Genomic DNA, 17,339 nt, shown 5'->3' on the forward strand with positions numbered 1-17,339 from the left:
CTATTTAATATAAATTTAGCGCTTATACCAGTCTTATATAATTTTTCTAGTTCATTTATAATAATATTCTTAGTCAACTATCATGCGTTTTAATGAATTCAACAATCTAATGTTGACATGCACAGCTTATTTGGAAAGCTAAGTTATAATACCTATACAATTTTATTAATAATTCATTTCATTTTTTTTTATAATTTCATAACGACGGGTGGGCTCAACAGTCACAGCACTGGTTTGTGGCTGTTGCGCTTGCGATTGCGTGTTCGATTCATTCGATGTTTGCCGTGGTTTAGGTGTTTGTGCAGTCCATGTGGGTTTCCCCACCGTGCCTCTGCGAGCACGTTAAGCCGTCGGTCCCGGTAGTTATCAAGGCGTCATTTATGGATGGTCTTTTACTATTCAAATAATTGTGTTTGCTGGCAAACAAAAAAAAAACCGACTTCAATTACATCGACAAGTAATACAACGTAGGTAGACGAAAACTGGTCAAGTAAATAAAAAAGTTGTAATCAGATCTCGATGAAATTTAAATGTGACCACATGATAAACATCGGCTTTCGATTAAATCAAAAATCATGAAGATCGCTATACCCAGTAAAAAGTTATGCGGATTTTCGAGGGTTTTACTCGATTTCTCTGGGATCCCATCATCAAATCCTGGTTTCCTTATCATGGTACCACACCTACGATATCTCCTTTCCAACAAAAAAGAATTATATATTAGAATTATCTAATATATATATATATATCTAAGAATATTATATAATATCTATAATATATATTAATTATACGAAGTTATCCCCAAACATGTATACGGTCGAATTGAGTAACATCCTCCTTTTTTGAAGTCGATTAAAAAGAACCAAGACTTATGAGATAAAGTTAGAATAAGCACCGACTATAAATTACAAAGTATAAAAAATAAAATGTATTTAAGAAAAATGATATGAAACAAATAAATATATAAAAAATAAAATTTGAGAAATTTATTATTAATCTATAAAAAATGACAAGGCGGGAAGCGCATTTTGATTTTTCTAGTTTCTCGATGTCACTTAAATAAGTGGCGGGAAAGTTGAGTGGATTAGCGTTTTCTCGAACCATTGAACTAAATAAGTTTTCTAGAATTCAATAAATTTTATTTGAAAGTATTAAAATGTTTTATCCTGTAGAATCCTTGAAGAGAGGAGGCAGATTTTACTTATGTTGGGTCGCAGATTCATGGCCTCTACGTTTTGCGACGATAACTCATCGACAGCTTTGGTCTCAGGATATTCGCAAAATATGGTATTTATATCTAAATAAAATTTAGTTATGTAAATATAAAGATATATTAATGATATTTCTAACTTTTAGTGATGATTTACTTGAAGTGATGACGAGTGAATCTGGTCGTACTAAAAATAGGTTTTCTTTACGACTAAGTTCCCAGCTTATGCGTGGATTAGTTCGTTTGTATCAAAGAAAAGTTACGGTATTTGTTGGTATGTTTACGTAAAATTACAATTATATTTATTTCATGTCAGTATATTTTGTTTATAGAAATCAAATGCTTTTATTGTCATTATTTTAGGTGATCTATGCATGATTAATGCCATCGTAATGAAAAGTACCCATAAACAGTAAGTACATTATTACTTACCGTTAATTAAATATTTTTAAAAATTTAATAATTTATAAATTAATTTAAAAAATTGTTATATGAAATTAAATAGCTGATTAAGAGCTTAATAAATTAGTAATAATTTATTAAATATTGTATAAAACAGTACACATACACATGAAACAACTATTCGCCAAGAGCTGCCAAGTTTAGTGTTTGAAGAGCCAGTCGATGATGACAAGATTGAAGAACGTATTAGGGTATGAATAATATTTTTATTTATGTAATGAATCTTTGTTAATAATAATTTGGTCTTAGGAATGTGTAGTAATTAATATTAATGTTTTGTATATTATGAATAAATAAATAAATAAAATCTTATAAAAAATCATCTAATTACATATTTTTTTTGTTTTAATATATTTATTTGGCTTAATATAAGAGAAATAGCACAGCTCCCACCAGTTCCATCAGTTCTATTCGGCGTATCAATTTCATAGTAAAAAACAATTTTATTAGTGTTTAAATTTTTTATTTTTATTTTAGAATAGTGGTAATACTGTAGCCCATGTCCAAGACATAACAATGAATGAACCCATTCTACCAGAAAACAGGATGTTTTTAGATGTAAGTTTACCTTGTACAAAAATTACTATTACAATGTTATCCAGTTGTCCCGAAATCCTTATACATACATGTAGTTAGTAATAAGTACCTATGCTGTAATCTTAATTTAATCTTAGAATAAAATGATCTTTTTTAAGAAATAAATTTATAAATTCAAACTTAGAATGCAGATTTATTTTAAATATATATTTTCTAATTTTCTCTATATTTTTATTAGTAGCTGTCATTTTTCAAGCAAAATCACTGAGCACTAAAATAATCAACTTTCTATTACTATTTAATACAAGAAAATTCCTGTACAAAAAGAAACTTAACTGATAACTTTTTATTGTTAGATAAAGACTGCTAGACACTAATTAAATACACAATTTTTTAAATAACAAACCTAAAGAACTGGATTAGTATTTATAACTTGTAGAATTGATAGAATGATTTCAAAAAAGGGAGGTTTTCAATTCGACTGCTTTATTTTTTTTAAATCAATGTTACCACAAAACATTTTACTGGGTGTACTGATTTGGACAACCCTTATCACGTGGTCCTATTTAAATTTTATCGAGATCTGACGGGTACTTTTTGAGCTATCTCCAATAATGCGTATTAACTTGACCATTTTTTCTAATATTTACGCGAATTTCACTTACAATAATGAAACAACTTTTTCGGATTTTATGGCGGCTCATTAGGTTTGTTTTTACATACCCGACGTTTTGGATACTTTACAGTAACTTATTACTATTTACTTATTACTTTATTACTATTATTATTTTTGGAGGAAACTTCGAGAATTTAAAAACTGAGGTAGGGCACAGCAGGAATTTCCTGCTCAAAATATGAAGCAGCCCGACTGGGGTAGTACCTCGACCTTACAGAAGATCACAGCTAAATACAATGTTAGTGAGTAAGGTGACTAGAGCTCCTGAAGGGGTTCGGGGATTGGGTCGGCAACGCGCTTGCGATGCTTCTGGTGTTGCAGGCGTCTATAAGCTACGGTAATCTCTTACCATCAGGTGAGCCGTTCGCTTGTTTGTCGACCTAGTGATATAAAAAAAAAAACCTAATAATCCGCGATAAAATCCGAAAAAGTTGTTTAATTTTTTCGTCTTCAAACATTATATAGCCTACCTACTTATCGATCTAATTAAAGTCGGTTTGTTTTAAAAAAAAAAAAAAAAAAAAAACATTTAATAAGGCTGTTTATTACCTCCAATAATACTAAAAATAATATACGACCATATTCCAGGATAACTTCGGAGAAATCCATCCCGATCAAAACATTCAGCTGCTAGTCGACAGATCAGTGGAGATGATGTTAGTGCAGGACTCGTCCGCCCCGCACCACAGCGGGCTCTTGCCCGACACGTCCGCGGACCGATCGCACGACCAGTCGCACAACAGGTCGCGCGACCAGTCGCACAACAGGTCGCACCTCGCACCACTCGACCCCCAAATGCAGAGGATATCCGAACATGACATATCTGTGTTCAGGAAATGTGAGGATGAATCATTTTACGTTTTGTCTGGATAAAATGTAAAAAAAATTGTTTTAAAAATAAACGCTTCACACTCAACGGCCCCTAGTAGCATTTTCTCTTGTGTTGATGATCCGGACACACACACACACACACAAAAATCTGCTAAGAAACATCACGTGATTAGTGGACGACCCCTGTCTAGTTAACTTTTTATCTACCGTGTAATTTTTTGTATTCCAATTCGAATAAAGCGAGAGACTTTCTAGCTGAAAAATATCTTGACAAAAAGATAATAATCGAACTTAAACTTTATCGAACAACACAAAACCAAATTTTTTAAATACCATACTAATATAGAATGGGCACTATTTGTAACCGACTTCAAAAAAGGAGAATGTTCTCAGTTCGATTGTTTTTTTTACGTGTAATACTTCTTATCTTTTTGTTGTACTGGATTTGAATGATACCTTTTTCGAATCCTGGTGATCACCTTTTGACCACATTTAAATTTGTCCTTTTTTTCGAGTAGCCATAAAAATTGAAGTCTGTTTTCCGTTTGCGAGCAAATACAATTATTAATACAGATTTTTTTACCAGCGGTCGGCGAAGCTTTAACCTCGGGCGTTGATTTCGACAAAGGTAAATAACATCACGCTATGTAATTTAAATGATAACTCCATTTCCTCTTCTAACTGTATTGTATTCTCACAGAAATACCCGAAATTCCCGATATCCCGCCTCCCGACCTGCACGCTCCTACAGAGAAGTTAGTTTTTAATGAAAGGATTATTTATTTATATTTTGCTACCATCATTCTCATAGATGGTAAAATAGGTATATTAAGATTGCAACAGGTATGGTACAGGGTACTTGCAACAATATAAAAAATACTTAGTCCGATAAAAACGCCTCCACACATCATTTTGATTTGCAAATTTATTTGCGAATTTATTTTTAATTTTTTACACATTTTTTTTTTTATTTTTACTATAAACAGATATTAGAATACAGTTGCAGTTGTATAATTTTTTTTTTTTGTATTTTTTTAATAGTCAAAAAGAACAAACTTTAGTGGTGGACACAACAGTTTCGAAAGCTAATGATACAATTCAAAATGAGCAAGAAAAAACACTTGAAGAAATTGTTTTAGAGGTAATTATCGTGACAAATTAAAATTTTATTTCACTTCTGAAATCCTGGCTTTCCACAATCATCATCCCGGACCCGCGTAAAAGTCTAACTTACATAGATCGTCTGCACCTTTTCGACTGTATATTTCTACTCATTTTTTTATAATATTAAATCTCATACAAGTTTTCTTCTCCAATATTATAAAATGATATCAATTACATAAAATAAATGATATAATGTAATGATATTTTTATTTCTCTCTTAATTAGCAAAACGAATTAGTTATTAGCATTGTCAGTAAAAATTACTGAACTTGATTTACGGCCTCTGGCTGTCTGAAATTTGAAGTTTAAATTGAAAATATTTACCTGAATAAAGGGTAGAAAGAAATATTTGATGACGATTTAAATATAAACAAAATTACTTAACGTATAATTCGTATTGTTTTATGTTCTGTATGATTAAAGATAATTATTATTGAAGGAACTAGATGAGCCTCAGGTGAAGAAGCGTAAATTAAAAAGTAAATTAATTATAGACAAGAAAACACAACTCAGTTCTAACTTTCTACGATCGAGAATCGCTAATATTAATGTCGAACTTCGCTGTGAGGTATGTTTACTTTACGTAGTTTAATAAATTAAATTAATAAATTAAATGTGAATATTTCATTTGTTTGTATTTGTTGGATTTACCAGTCAAATTTCAAAATTAAGTACTTTTTGTTCAGTTTGTGCTACACAAATTATTTATTTATTTACATGATGAGGGTTGTTACGAATCGTCTCGCTAGAAGATTCGACGAATTCCAACCACCGGAGCAGGCTGGGTTTCGAAATGGCTACAGCACCGTGGACCACATCCATACTGTTCGGCTGATTATTCAAAAGACGGAAGAATATAATCAACCGCTGTGTATGGCATTTGTGGACTACGAGAAAGCCTTCGACTCTGTCGAGACCTGGGCTGTCCTGGACTCTCTGCAGAGATGTCATATCGACTGGCGATATATCGATGTACTGAAATCTATGTACGACGCGGCGACGATGACCGTTCATGTCAATGGCCAAAGAACAAGACCTATTTCCCTCCGGCGCGGGGTAAGACAGGGGGGTGTAATATCACCGAAACTGTTTACCACTGCGCTAGAGGATGTTTTTAAGACCTTAGATTGGGGGGAACGAGGCATCAACGTCAACGGTGAATTCATCTCTCACCTTCGTTTCGCCGACGATATTGTCATCTTTGCGGAGACGCTGGATGAGTTAGGCCAAATGCTGGCCGGCCTAAACGAGTCCTCCCGACGTGTCGGTCTCTGTATGAACTTGGATAAGACGAAAGTCATGTTTAACAACCAAGTCATACCGATACCGGTATCGGTCGATGGTACCCTTCTCGAAGTTGTTCAGGATTATATTTACTTAGGCCATACTATCCAACTGGGCCGCAACAACTTCGAGAGGGAGGCCGATAGGAGGATTCGGTTAGGCTGGGCGGCGTTTGGCAGACTTCGTCGAGTCTTCACTTCGAAGATTCCGCAATGCTTGAAAACAAAAGTCTTCGAACAATGCGTCCTGCCTGTGTTAACATACGCAGCCGAGACGTGAACACTGACGAAAGGATTGGTCCACAAGTTTAGGGTCGCTCAACGTGCAATGGAACGGGCTATGCTTGGGGTTTCTCTTAAAGATAGGATTAGAAATGAGACTATCCGCGAGAGAACGAAAGTAACCGACGTAGCCCACAGAATTAGCAAGTTGAAGTGGCAGTGGGCTGGTCATTTGTGTCGCAGGACCGATGGCCGTTGGAGTAGACGGGTCCTAGAGTGGAGACCGCGTCTTGGCAAACGCAGTGTGGGACGTCCTCCGGCCCGTTGGACCGACGATATACGTAAGATTGCCGGTGTCGGCTGGATGAGGATTGCGGAAGACCGCGATGTCTGGCGCGAACTTGGGGAGGCCTATGTCCAGCAGTGGACTGCGATAGGCTGAAGTGATGATGATGATGAAGTGATGATGCTGTGACTTATAATAGCAGTGATTAAATTTTGATTTACTTTCTCCACTATCGATAGCTATATGATGTATAATTGAATGCCGTAAGAGTCATAGTCAAATTAACAAAAAAATAATAATTAATAGCAAAAGTAAAAGTTTCGGGGGTGTAGTATCTGTATTCATAGAAGCCTTACAAGCTTCGCAACCAGCAACTGATAGGAATTTAATCCTATGTTGGAGGCGTGGGAATATACACAACAAAAACACCCAGACTTCGCCAAACATCAATATGGCCAAAGATTAGTCACAAGGGTCGAACCCGCGATCACTAGCGCATTAGCCAGCTTTGACCGAAATGACAAAAACATTACCTACTTAAGTTAGAGAGTTATATTTTAGTTATAAATGTTTCAGTTTTGACTATTGAAGTAAAACTTCTTTGTGTTTTTGTGTGAGTAAGGTGGTGAATGCGTGACGAGAAAGTTACGAAAAGTGTGATTGGGTGAGGCGAACGGAGAAAGGGAGATATAAGTTAGTGAACATGGAAAGGGAGATATAAGTTAGTGAACATGGAAAGGGAGAGAGTAGAGTAGTAGAGGAGAGTTATATTTCGTATATTACTGTAGGAGCTAATGAAGTTTTACTTCAGTCGTGTGGTCTAAAGCACATTCGTTTTTTAACATTTTTCATAAAGTCACAGGTACTAAGTCCAATAAAGAATTTATTATTATTATTATTAACTTAAGTATGATAAAAATTAAAAAATGTGTTTGTATTTTAACAGGACAGCTTAGACGATATAATAAAAATCTATCCTACTTCTAATATCCTACTCAATAGAGCGGCACACTGTGGATCGGGAATACGTTCAAACCTAGGATACAAACTAGCGCACATGTTCGCAAGAAACCTAGGAACAGGTTTTAGACAACCTGTGGACGATGTTGAGGTAAAGATACTATATTATGTCGTATAATTAACGACCTTTTATTTTAACTATTTTTTGTAATCGTATATTTATGTGTAATACTAGTAAAAAGCTATCATTTCCGTCTATCGCAGTCCACTGCTGGACATAGGCCTAAACAAGTTCGCGCCAAAAATGCGTGAACTCATGTGTTTTGCCCATAGTCACCACGCTGGGCAGGCGGGTTGGTGACCGCAGGGCTGACTTTGTCGCACCGAAGACGCTGCTGCCGGTCTTCGGCCTGTGTGTTTCGAAGCCAGCCTTTGGATGGTTATCCCGCCATCGGTCGGCTTTTTAAGTTCCAAGGTGGTAGCGGAACTGTGTTATCCCTTAGTGGCCTCTTTCGACACCCACAAGAGAGGTTGTGGCTATATTCTTACTGCCGTAACCACACAGCTAAAAGCTATTTATTTATATATTTTTTCTGTTCATGTGTTTGTCACTGAACTCTTCCTAAACATCTGGACCGATTTGGTTAAAATTTTGTACGTATATTTCTATGGGTTCATGGATGGTTTGAAAACACAATTGGACCCGATAGGTGGCGCTGATATCAGTATGTCAGCAATCAAAGTTGGTAGCTGTATTCCGGGTAGGACAATATCTGCTGGGTCCGCCAATCTATAATATAAAAATGAGTCGCTGAATGTGTTGCTAAGCGCAAAACTCGAGAACGGTTGGACCGATTTCGCTAATTCTTTTTTATAAATATTCCTTGAAGTACGAGGATGGTTCTTACGGAGAGAAAAATTCTAAAAAAAAAATTTAAATTTCCTGAAAAAGTCTAAAAACAACACTTTTCTATACTCCCATACAAAAGATTTGTGATAATACTTAAATGTCACTGTTAGGCGATACGAAGTTCGCCGGCTCAGCTAGTATTATTATAAATAAATAACATTTGAAAAATCAAATATCCTAGTCCTTAGTTACTTAGTTCTATATATTAAAATATAGCATTATTTTTCTTTAATTAACTTTAAAATTATATATATTACCACGTTGATAAATAACTTTTATAATTATCTGCAAATTACAGGAAGCGGTAGGTAGACAAACAAGACAGTCCCACATGAGGTCGCTTCTAGAGAAAATCGACGAAGAAGCCGAACCAGCTGAGAAAGTTATCGAACCAATACACCATGAAATACAAGATATTTCGAAAGAAATTAACATCACTGGTAATATACAAAATGAACTACAAGTGGCGCCGGGTCAAGAAGTAATGGACATTAGCGACTTGCCGACACAAAGAATATTGAGAACATCTCAGGCGGACGATATAAATGAACCTGCGGTATATGTACAGTACATATATACGTAATAAGTACCATGCATATAATTATAATTATGGGAACGCAAATATGTAAAAAAAACGAGTGTGATTTAGACCACACGACTGAAATAAAACCTACGAAACATAACTCTCTATCTCTCTCTTTCTAACTGAGGTAGGGCACAGCAGGAATTTCCTGCTCAAAATATCGAGCAGCCCGACTGGGGTACCTCGACCTTACAGAAGATCACAGCAAAATAATACTGTTTTCAAGCAGTATTGTGTTCCTGTCGGTGAGTGAGGTGACCAGAGCTCCTGGGGGGATTGGGGATTGGGTCGGCAACGCGCTTGCGATGCTTCTGGTGTTGCAGGCGTCTATAAGCTACGGTAATTGCTCACCATCAGGTGAGCCGTACGCTTGTTTGTCGACCTAGTGATATAAATAAAAAAATTCTATTTCACTAACTTATATCTCCCTCTTAACTTCAAAAAAGGTCTTTTGAAGTAAATCATCTTGAGATAGCTGAAACCTGAAAAGTCTCTCTCTCTTTCTTTAGAGAAAGACAGAAAGAGAGAGTTACGTTTCGTAAATTTTACTACAGTCGTGTAGTCTAAAGCACACTTGTTTTAAGAATATGTTTCTTTACCCTTTACGCGAAATATTCTCTGCGTTTTGGAATTTTTAGAATAACTATTTCAATTTTTATGGTACTTTATTACTGTTTATGAAACTTCTACTTTATAACGTATTATTTATTTCTATTATATTTACAGCCAAAAAGGCAACGTCGAAGTGGCTACGTATCGTATAGGCTAAGCCAACAGCTTACTACAGAACTGTCAAATATAGGTAACCATACGTTATTTTTTTTAATGAATAATTTAACTTTTATAATCATTAATTAGAAAATAAATGTAAGTAACAAAGAACTCAAAACGAAAATCCGCGATTAAGTGTACACTTATTTTGTTTAAGAAGTAACAAAGAAATCAAAACGAAAATACGCGGTTAAGTGTACTTATTTTGTTTAAGATTTTATAAAACAATTAATTCTAAAAGACAAACCATTTCTATATCTATCATTATAAATTCACCAGAATCTAATAAAGAAAACATAATCGACTTTGAAAAACGTCAACAAGACGCGGAACGTTTAACAGCGATGTTAGTCGAAGCGGGCTTAGCGGATATACAGGAACAAGAGAGACCGACAGAAACAGAAGCTTATCAAGTAACAGTTACTCAGAAGAGTAGGAGAAACGGTAGCGATACTTCTGAAACTCCGCTAGGAAGTCTGGACAGAACTAAAGTGTCTCTTGGCGATTCGGAGAAAACTACAGATTCGAGACGTTTTATTCGGTACGTGAGTAAAAAAAAAAAAAAAAAATATATATATATATATAATACACGTACGTGTGTGTGTGTGTATCATATATATTAATACGCTAAGGTTAAGATGTCGAAGAAGAAACCTCACAATTACTCCACAAATTATATATCATTTTATACATAATTGCTTGCTATACCGGCATCAACAACTTAAAAAAAATATTATTGCTTTTGTTATTGTGAATTAATTAATTATTAAAATTATACATATGTTGGCTTTAATTTGGAACATCGTCCACGTGATTGACGGTCGGAATTTTTTTTACTTATTTAGTGCGAATTATTCGTCTTCAATATCCCACTGCTGGGCATAGGTTTCTTTCTGCATGTAGGAGAAACGTTGGAGCGCGGGTTGGCGGATATATTCCCTATTGAATAACGATCGCTGTCAGGTGTCTATATTAACAACACGGACCTACGGCTTAACGTGCTCTCCAAGGCATGGGTGGGAGACCCTCAACGATAGACATCCAAAAAAATATTTTCATGGTTATTAACATTTCATTATTATCAACAATTAAACAAGTTGTATTTTGTTTAATTCATAATCATTAAGTTGCTCACTTTAGGAACAAACGACCGTGTGTGTATTGTGTAGATATTTATTATTATCATTATTTTAGTGAGGAGTGGGGAACCCAAGGCACGATGTACAAGATCTACAAATGCATAAAGAAAGGTGTCAAACCGTTAGACCTGCATTACCTCATAAACAGAGGGCCCACCATAGCGGGACACCGCCGGGTTATTGCTGCTCGCTGTTTTAGTTCCATACTTAGTGAGTTTGTTTATTGTTACGGACTAGTCTCCCAATCTTCGAATACGACTATTTTATTATATTAAAAGTTTGTCCATTAAGAAAAAAAACACTATCTAGCATTATAAGGTTTTTATAAATATCAAGGGTTGTTACAAGTATGTAAATTATTGTACTTATATTTTTATGTATGTCGCATCTGTAAAATAAAGAAACGCTTCACACTCTATGAGGATGAAAATCGATGTATATTGAAAATAATAAAAATAATATAATTGTATAATTTGAGTTATATATATTTTTAGTTCTGCTCAACATCGGCAGAAACATATTTTAATTCGGATATTGACTTCAAAATATTCTCTCACTTTGTGTAAATGTTATCTGTACGGGATATTATTCATCGATTTCTTTAATTTTCCACATCCATTTATATTCAATACTTACTATTAAGATAAATTTCATAATATTTAACTCCTTTATCTTCATTAGTATTTTTTTATTTTTGCAGAACTGAAACAACATGGATTTATTACAGTTATAAAACATTCTAACACTAATGAAATTAAAGATATATCTCTGGGAAGCAAGATTATTACGAGCAAGAGACATGATTACTAAGTAATTTGAAACATCTGTTTCATTACATAACTATAGATTTTTTTTTCTTATTACTTTTATTGTTTAAAGTTTGAAATATAATTGTTACATTGATTACAATGTTGTTTTATTGAAATCAATAAGGTTAAATAAAATAAAAATTGAATTGATATGAACAATTTATTTGAGTAATTTGTATATAATGATATGATTTCTGTACAACTTTACACAAGTCATCAACTAGATTCAAGTCAACTAGATATTATGAGTATCTTTAACTTAGGGTTGTAGCTTAACAATTTAAAACTTCTAAGAGCGTGAACGGAAGCTGTACATTAAAGGATTTACATTATACATTTTTATATTTAATCTAAACTAAGTTTATATAAAATACGGTCATACATAATAGAATTGGAATATTAAAGACTAATCGCTAAAGATAATTCGCAGCGGGCAATAACATTTATATAGTAAATTATTATTTATAGAATGAAACATTTACACTAATCGCAGCTTGCTAACACTTAAACATATTATGTCTTTATACAAAATCAGTCTCCTACTATTTGTTTTCCATCCATGTAAACAACCTATAAACCGACTAATATTTATATAACTTACAACGCAAAGGCAGAGTCGTGCGATATCGCATCGGGACGTACGATATTGGACGATTGGACAGACTTCACACGATTTATTAAATTACGGCGCAGGTTTCTGCCACGGAAATATTTTAAATTTTCAACAACAACAACGTAACCTTTAAAAGTTCTAGTACCAACCACAATATAATGCTGACACCGGTTCGTTCTCGGTAACTAAGAAACAGGTGCATTCATACTGGATCGGCACAGTGTTATTGAAATAATCCCAAACATACGTCACTTTTCACAGCCTACTACAGTCGTTCAAGCTCTCACTCATATAGGTACAGTCGAGCCATCGGCTTAGGAATGATAATTTAAAATAGCTACCATTTTTACATAATTCATACAACGGACATCCTTATACGTAGGTACATCTATAAATTTATGATTGTAAATTTTAGTTACAAGTTATAAATAGGTATGGTAAAATAGGAAATAATATTAACAAATGAACATATATTAAAAGATCGAGCAAATTCATTACTCACGATAAGAATTAAATAAGTAAATAATTCATCGAAAAAGTTGAGTCTGTACAATAGGAATCTATATTTATTATTCTACAAAATGACGATCAATTTAACACATTCGTGGACAGTACTGCCTGTGGGCGTCAATCGAGTCAAAAGTAATACGACAGTACGCCTGTTGACGTCGAAATTTTTACTCACATAAAAACAGTACGCTTGTAGACGTATTATTTTAGAGGCTTTCACAGGGAAGGGCAACATGTACTGTCACCGCAGACATTCTTTGGACTTTGTACTGTCACCACACAATATTTAAAAAAATGTTCAAAGAAGGTACCTACACACACACATTCCCATTTTTTTGGTTCCCTTCTTACACACACTACGCCCATAGCCGCCGTGTTTTCATACAAACTGTCCAGTACTGCGCAGTTGCGGGGCGCCGACAGGTCGCTATGTGTTTTCGCGCGCAATCATTATTGCAAAAGTAAGTATTGCTTGATTTCACCGTAATTTTGTTATTTTATAAATACTAAATACTGTTATTAGTGTAGTTACATATTTAAATTATTTATTTATGAGGCTAAAGTATGTTTATAACGTGTTTTAGTTGAGCTAAACTCGAAACAAATAATTTTCAGATGGCATTTCGCGATTCATACGAAAAAGAGCAAAAGCGGCTCCAGGATCTATTTGATGCAGTGTCTTCTCCTGAATCATGTGAAGACCCCTTTGCTGATGATGGAGGCTTTGGATCTGACGTAGACTATGAACCATCGGGTGAAGGATGTTCGAGTTCCGAGGACGAAGCTCAGGCTTCACAAATTAGACAAGTAAGACGTAACAGAGCAAGAGTGTCCTCTGGTGACTCTAATTCCACCTCCTCTAGTGATACAGATGACTCTGAAGAACGTAACCAAAGGGATATAGTAACTTCTGACATCCGCGTAAGTCATGAACATACTCAACTATTACCATCTGATGTGCATGTAAATGAGAGTACTAATTTACCAAACCCTGATACTGCTACTTATAGTCAAAGGTCCTCCGATATAACTGAACCTCTTACAGAAGAATCGTGGTCTTCCACTATTGCTGATATACCAGATTTCAATTTCGATAGCTCTCAGTGTGGTATTACCGTAAATATTGATGGCATTAGCCAAGTTCTTGATTTTTTTCACCTTGTTTTTCCATCAAGCTATATAGAATACCTGGTAAACTGTACTAACAATTATGGAAAAACTTTATGCAACAGTAATAGGCCTCATACTAGACACAGCCGCAAAATTACGTATCGTGAAGTTACACCTGAAGAAATGTTGAAATTTCTCGGACTTACACTCCTCAAAGGTCTCATAAAATGTCCTAAACGACGACACGTATTTTCATTATCTGATCCACTTTATTATCATCCCATATTTAGCTTCGTGATGTCAGGACGGAGATATGAGCAAATTTTACGCTGTATTTACGTATCAGAATTGGATGCAAAGGGCGAAAATAAAATTGTAAAATTTATTGATATGATGACACTAAACTTTCGACAAGTATATAATGCTGATAAAGAACTTTCATTGGATGAATCGCTCCTTTTGTTTCGGGGTCGCTTGCACTTTCGTCAATATATCAAGTCTAAAAAAGCCCGCTATGGCATCAAGTTTTACGAACTGACCACTCACGATGGCTATGTGCTAAATATAAAAATGTACTCTGGTAAAGAAGCAATAGAAGAAAACACGAGTGAAACTGAATCTAAGACTGAAAAACTAGTTTTGAGATTAATGCGCCCCTATTTGCTACGTGGTCATCATATTTTTATGGATAATTTCTATAATTCAGTAAATTTATCAAGGAAATTACTCGATCTGAAAACCCATTCCACTGGAACCTTGCGTACAAATCGGAAAGGAAATCCTGCATATATTGTAAAGAAAAAGCTAAAGAAAGGTGAGCATGTATGGGCCAGGAAGGATAAAATTTACGTTTCAAAATGGAAAGATAAACGTCCAGTAGTGATGATTACCACGGCCCAACACCCTTTGATTGTTGAAGTAAGAAATAGATTTGGCAAGACAAGACCAAAACCTGCAGAAGTGGAGCTTTATAATAGAAATATGTCAGGTATAGACAGGTCCGATCAAATGATCTCATATTATTCGTGCCCTCGAAAAACCATCAGATGGTATAAAAAGGTATTCTTCCATATCCTGGATATTGCGGTGTCGAATGCTTACTTTCTTTTCAAAAAATATAGAAAAAACAATGCCCCCACATACAATTATATAAACTACCGAGAAGAATTGATTAAAGTGATGATTGGGATCAGTGGAAGAAATATTAAGCCAAAAGACATGATCAGTCAAAGGAGTATACATGATAACAGACGATTTCGCCCAAGTACGAGTACATTATCTACTCCGTCAGCCAATATTCCTGTTGCTGAAAATGTTACAACTGGCCATTGGCCTGAACAAATGTTATCTCGGCCTGGTACCTCGAAAAAGTTTGCCTTCCTTAAATGCAAAGTTTGCTCAAAAAATAACATTAGAAAGGAAACGAGCTATCGTTGTAAGGGATGTCCAGATAAGCCCCCACTGTGTCCATCATGTTTTGAGGCTTACCATGGTCATAATTAATATTGTACCCAATTAAAATATAAAGTTGATTGTGATAAATGTAAATTTATAAGACTGATTATTAATTTTCTAATTACAATAAGACTGATTGTTATATTTTAATTGAGTTGATTTTTGAGAAGATTTAATTTAGTTTATAAATATCGTTTGTTTTTGTAATCAATACAGAAAAATAAATGTAACTGTGATTTTTCTTTGTATTTTTGAATAAAAATACCTGAAATTTACCGACAAACATTTTGTTTTATTAAATTACCTTCACACAAACATAGACGTCGAAAAGCGTATGTGTCACTATGCTTATTGTCCACGGCATAAATATGACACTACGGATATTGGCGTTTACGCCTCAAGACGTACTGCCAACTATATACTGTATAAATATTAACTATGTGACAGTACGCCTTATGACGTTTACGTCTATATCCGTACTGTCATATCACGTGATAAAAAAAAGTTCAGTTATGACACTACGCCTATGGGCAATGTATGAAAAATAGTACTGTCTTAGTACCCACATCTTAAAGGAAAGTACTGTCCATGAACGTGTTAAACGTGACATTATATTTCGAAAAAGAAAGTTACGTGATGAACTCGATCACTTCAAGATGTGAAATTATCACAGATAATACCGGAGACGAAATTTATACATGGCCTTTCGTAAAACTCGCGACAATAGGAATCTCGTTATCATGTCACACAAATCCAAAACGCACTAATGTTTTCAGTTTTCAAGAGTCGAAACATCGCGCAGTACCAGTCACAATAATGCACTAGGTTCCTCGGTAGGCCTTTCGGAATCTACGCGGCTTGACAAAATTAGCTTGTATGTCGACAAGGTAAAATATATGAAGTCGAAAAAAATTATCAAGCGACATATTAAATAGTCACTTCGACGGTAATCGCGAAATCAATTCGTCTCCCCGTCGGTCAAAGCTACGCTCGACAGCGACTTTAAAGCGCCCTCTAGACGATCAAAACGTTTCTCAAACTCCGTGTTACATCAAACAACTCTGTTTCAGTTTCAGTTGTTACAATGGCCATAGAGGTAAATATTGCGTTAAAACCAATATTTATCTACAATGGGGTCAAAACATAGGCCCCGATATCGACAGAGGGACAAATTGTTCGAGTGCGATTTGTCGATAAGTGATGAAAACCAATCACGTGTCGAACCAACGTGTCTTAGTATAGTTTAAGCGAGCGAGTCGTCGTCGAAGTCGCGGCCGAGGCAGTCGTAGCGGCTCTCGTAGAGGATGGAGTCGTGTAGCTCGGAGGCCAGCGTGCGAGGCGACTCGTAGGCGAGGTCGGCGGGCAGCGGGCGCAGGCGCGGGAACAGCGGCGCCAGGCGCGAGGCGCGCGCCACGTACTCCGCGACCAGCGAGCGCGCCGCCTCGCCCGCCGCGCCGACCCCCCCGGCCGCCCCGGCCCCCCCGGCCTCGCCGACCCCCCCGGCCTCGCCGACCCCTCCGCCCGCGCCGACCTCGTGCGCCTCCGCCTCGCCTCTCTGCGGAGCGGAGCGTGTTACTGCTGACTGCACTGAACGCTTACTTTTAAATAACTATACCATGTCTTTTGCACGGCCAGGTGATATGGTTATATATGGAAGTAGATCGGATACTTCCTTTCACGAGGTGATAGAGAAATTACATGTTTATTTATTTTTTTTTTGTTCATTTTTGCCAATTTGTTTTATATATGTATTTTTTTATTATTATTATTAGGAGGCGTGGTCGCTTAGACTTAAGAGGGAAAGGTGG

At 35.6% G+C, this 17,339-nt stretch overlaps 2 protein-coding genes across 2 annotated transcripts; both read left to right on the forward strand.

Annotated features, from left to right (window-relative positions):
* The first annotated feature begins 1,156 nt into the window (after positions 1–1,156).
* Positions 1,157–11,940, forward strand: LOC123655815. Its single transcript, XM_045591568.1, has 17 exons — positions 1,157–1,287; positions 1,357–1,484; positions 1,574–1,622; positions 1,770–1,863; positions 2,150–2,230; positions 3,474–3,616; positions 3,653–3,723; positions 4,303–4,344; positions 4,417–4,530; positions 4,703–4,857; positions 5,320–5,448; positions 7,618–7,782; positions 8,840–9,097; positions 9,851–9,926; positions 10,175–10,436; positions 11,090–11,244; positions 11,735–11,940. The coding sequence occupies exons 1-17, from the start codon at positions 1,157–1,159 to the stop codon at positions 11,842–11,844; spliced, it is 2,163 nt and encodes a 720-aa protein (XP_045447524.1). The 3' UTR covers positions 11,845–11,940.
* A 1,768-nt stretch (positions 11,941–13,708) lies between these two features.
* Positions 13,709–17,113, forward strand: LOC123655816 (piggyBac transposable element-derived protein 4-like). The gene is made up of 3 exons (XM_045591569.1): positions 13,709–13,773; positions 13,830–15,468; positions 16,850–17,113. Exons 1-3 carry the CDS (start codon positions 13,709–13,711, stop codon positions 17,111–17,113), a joined length of 1,968 nt encoding a protein of 655 aa, XP_045447525.1.
* Positions 17,114–17,339: the final 226 nt, after the last annotated feature.

This window comes from Melitaea cinxia, chromosome 8 (genome assembly GCF_905220565.1).
Source record: "Melitaea cinxia chromosome 8, ilMelCinx1.1, whole genome shotgun sequence".
Lineage (NCBI taxonomy): Eukaryota > Metazoa > Arthropoda > Insecta > Lepidoptera > Nymphalidae > Melitaea > Melitaea cinxia.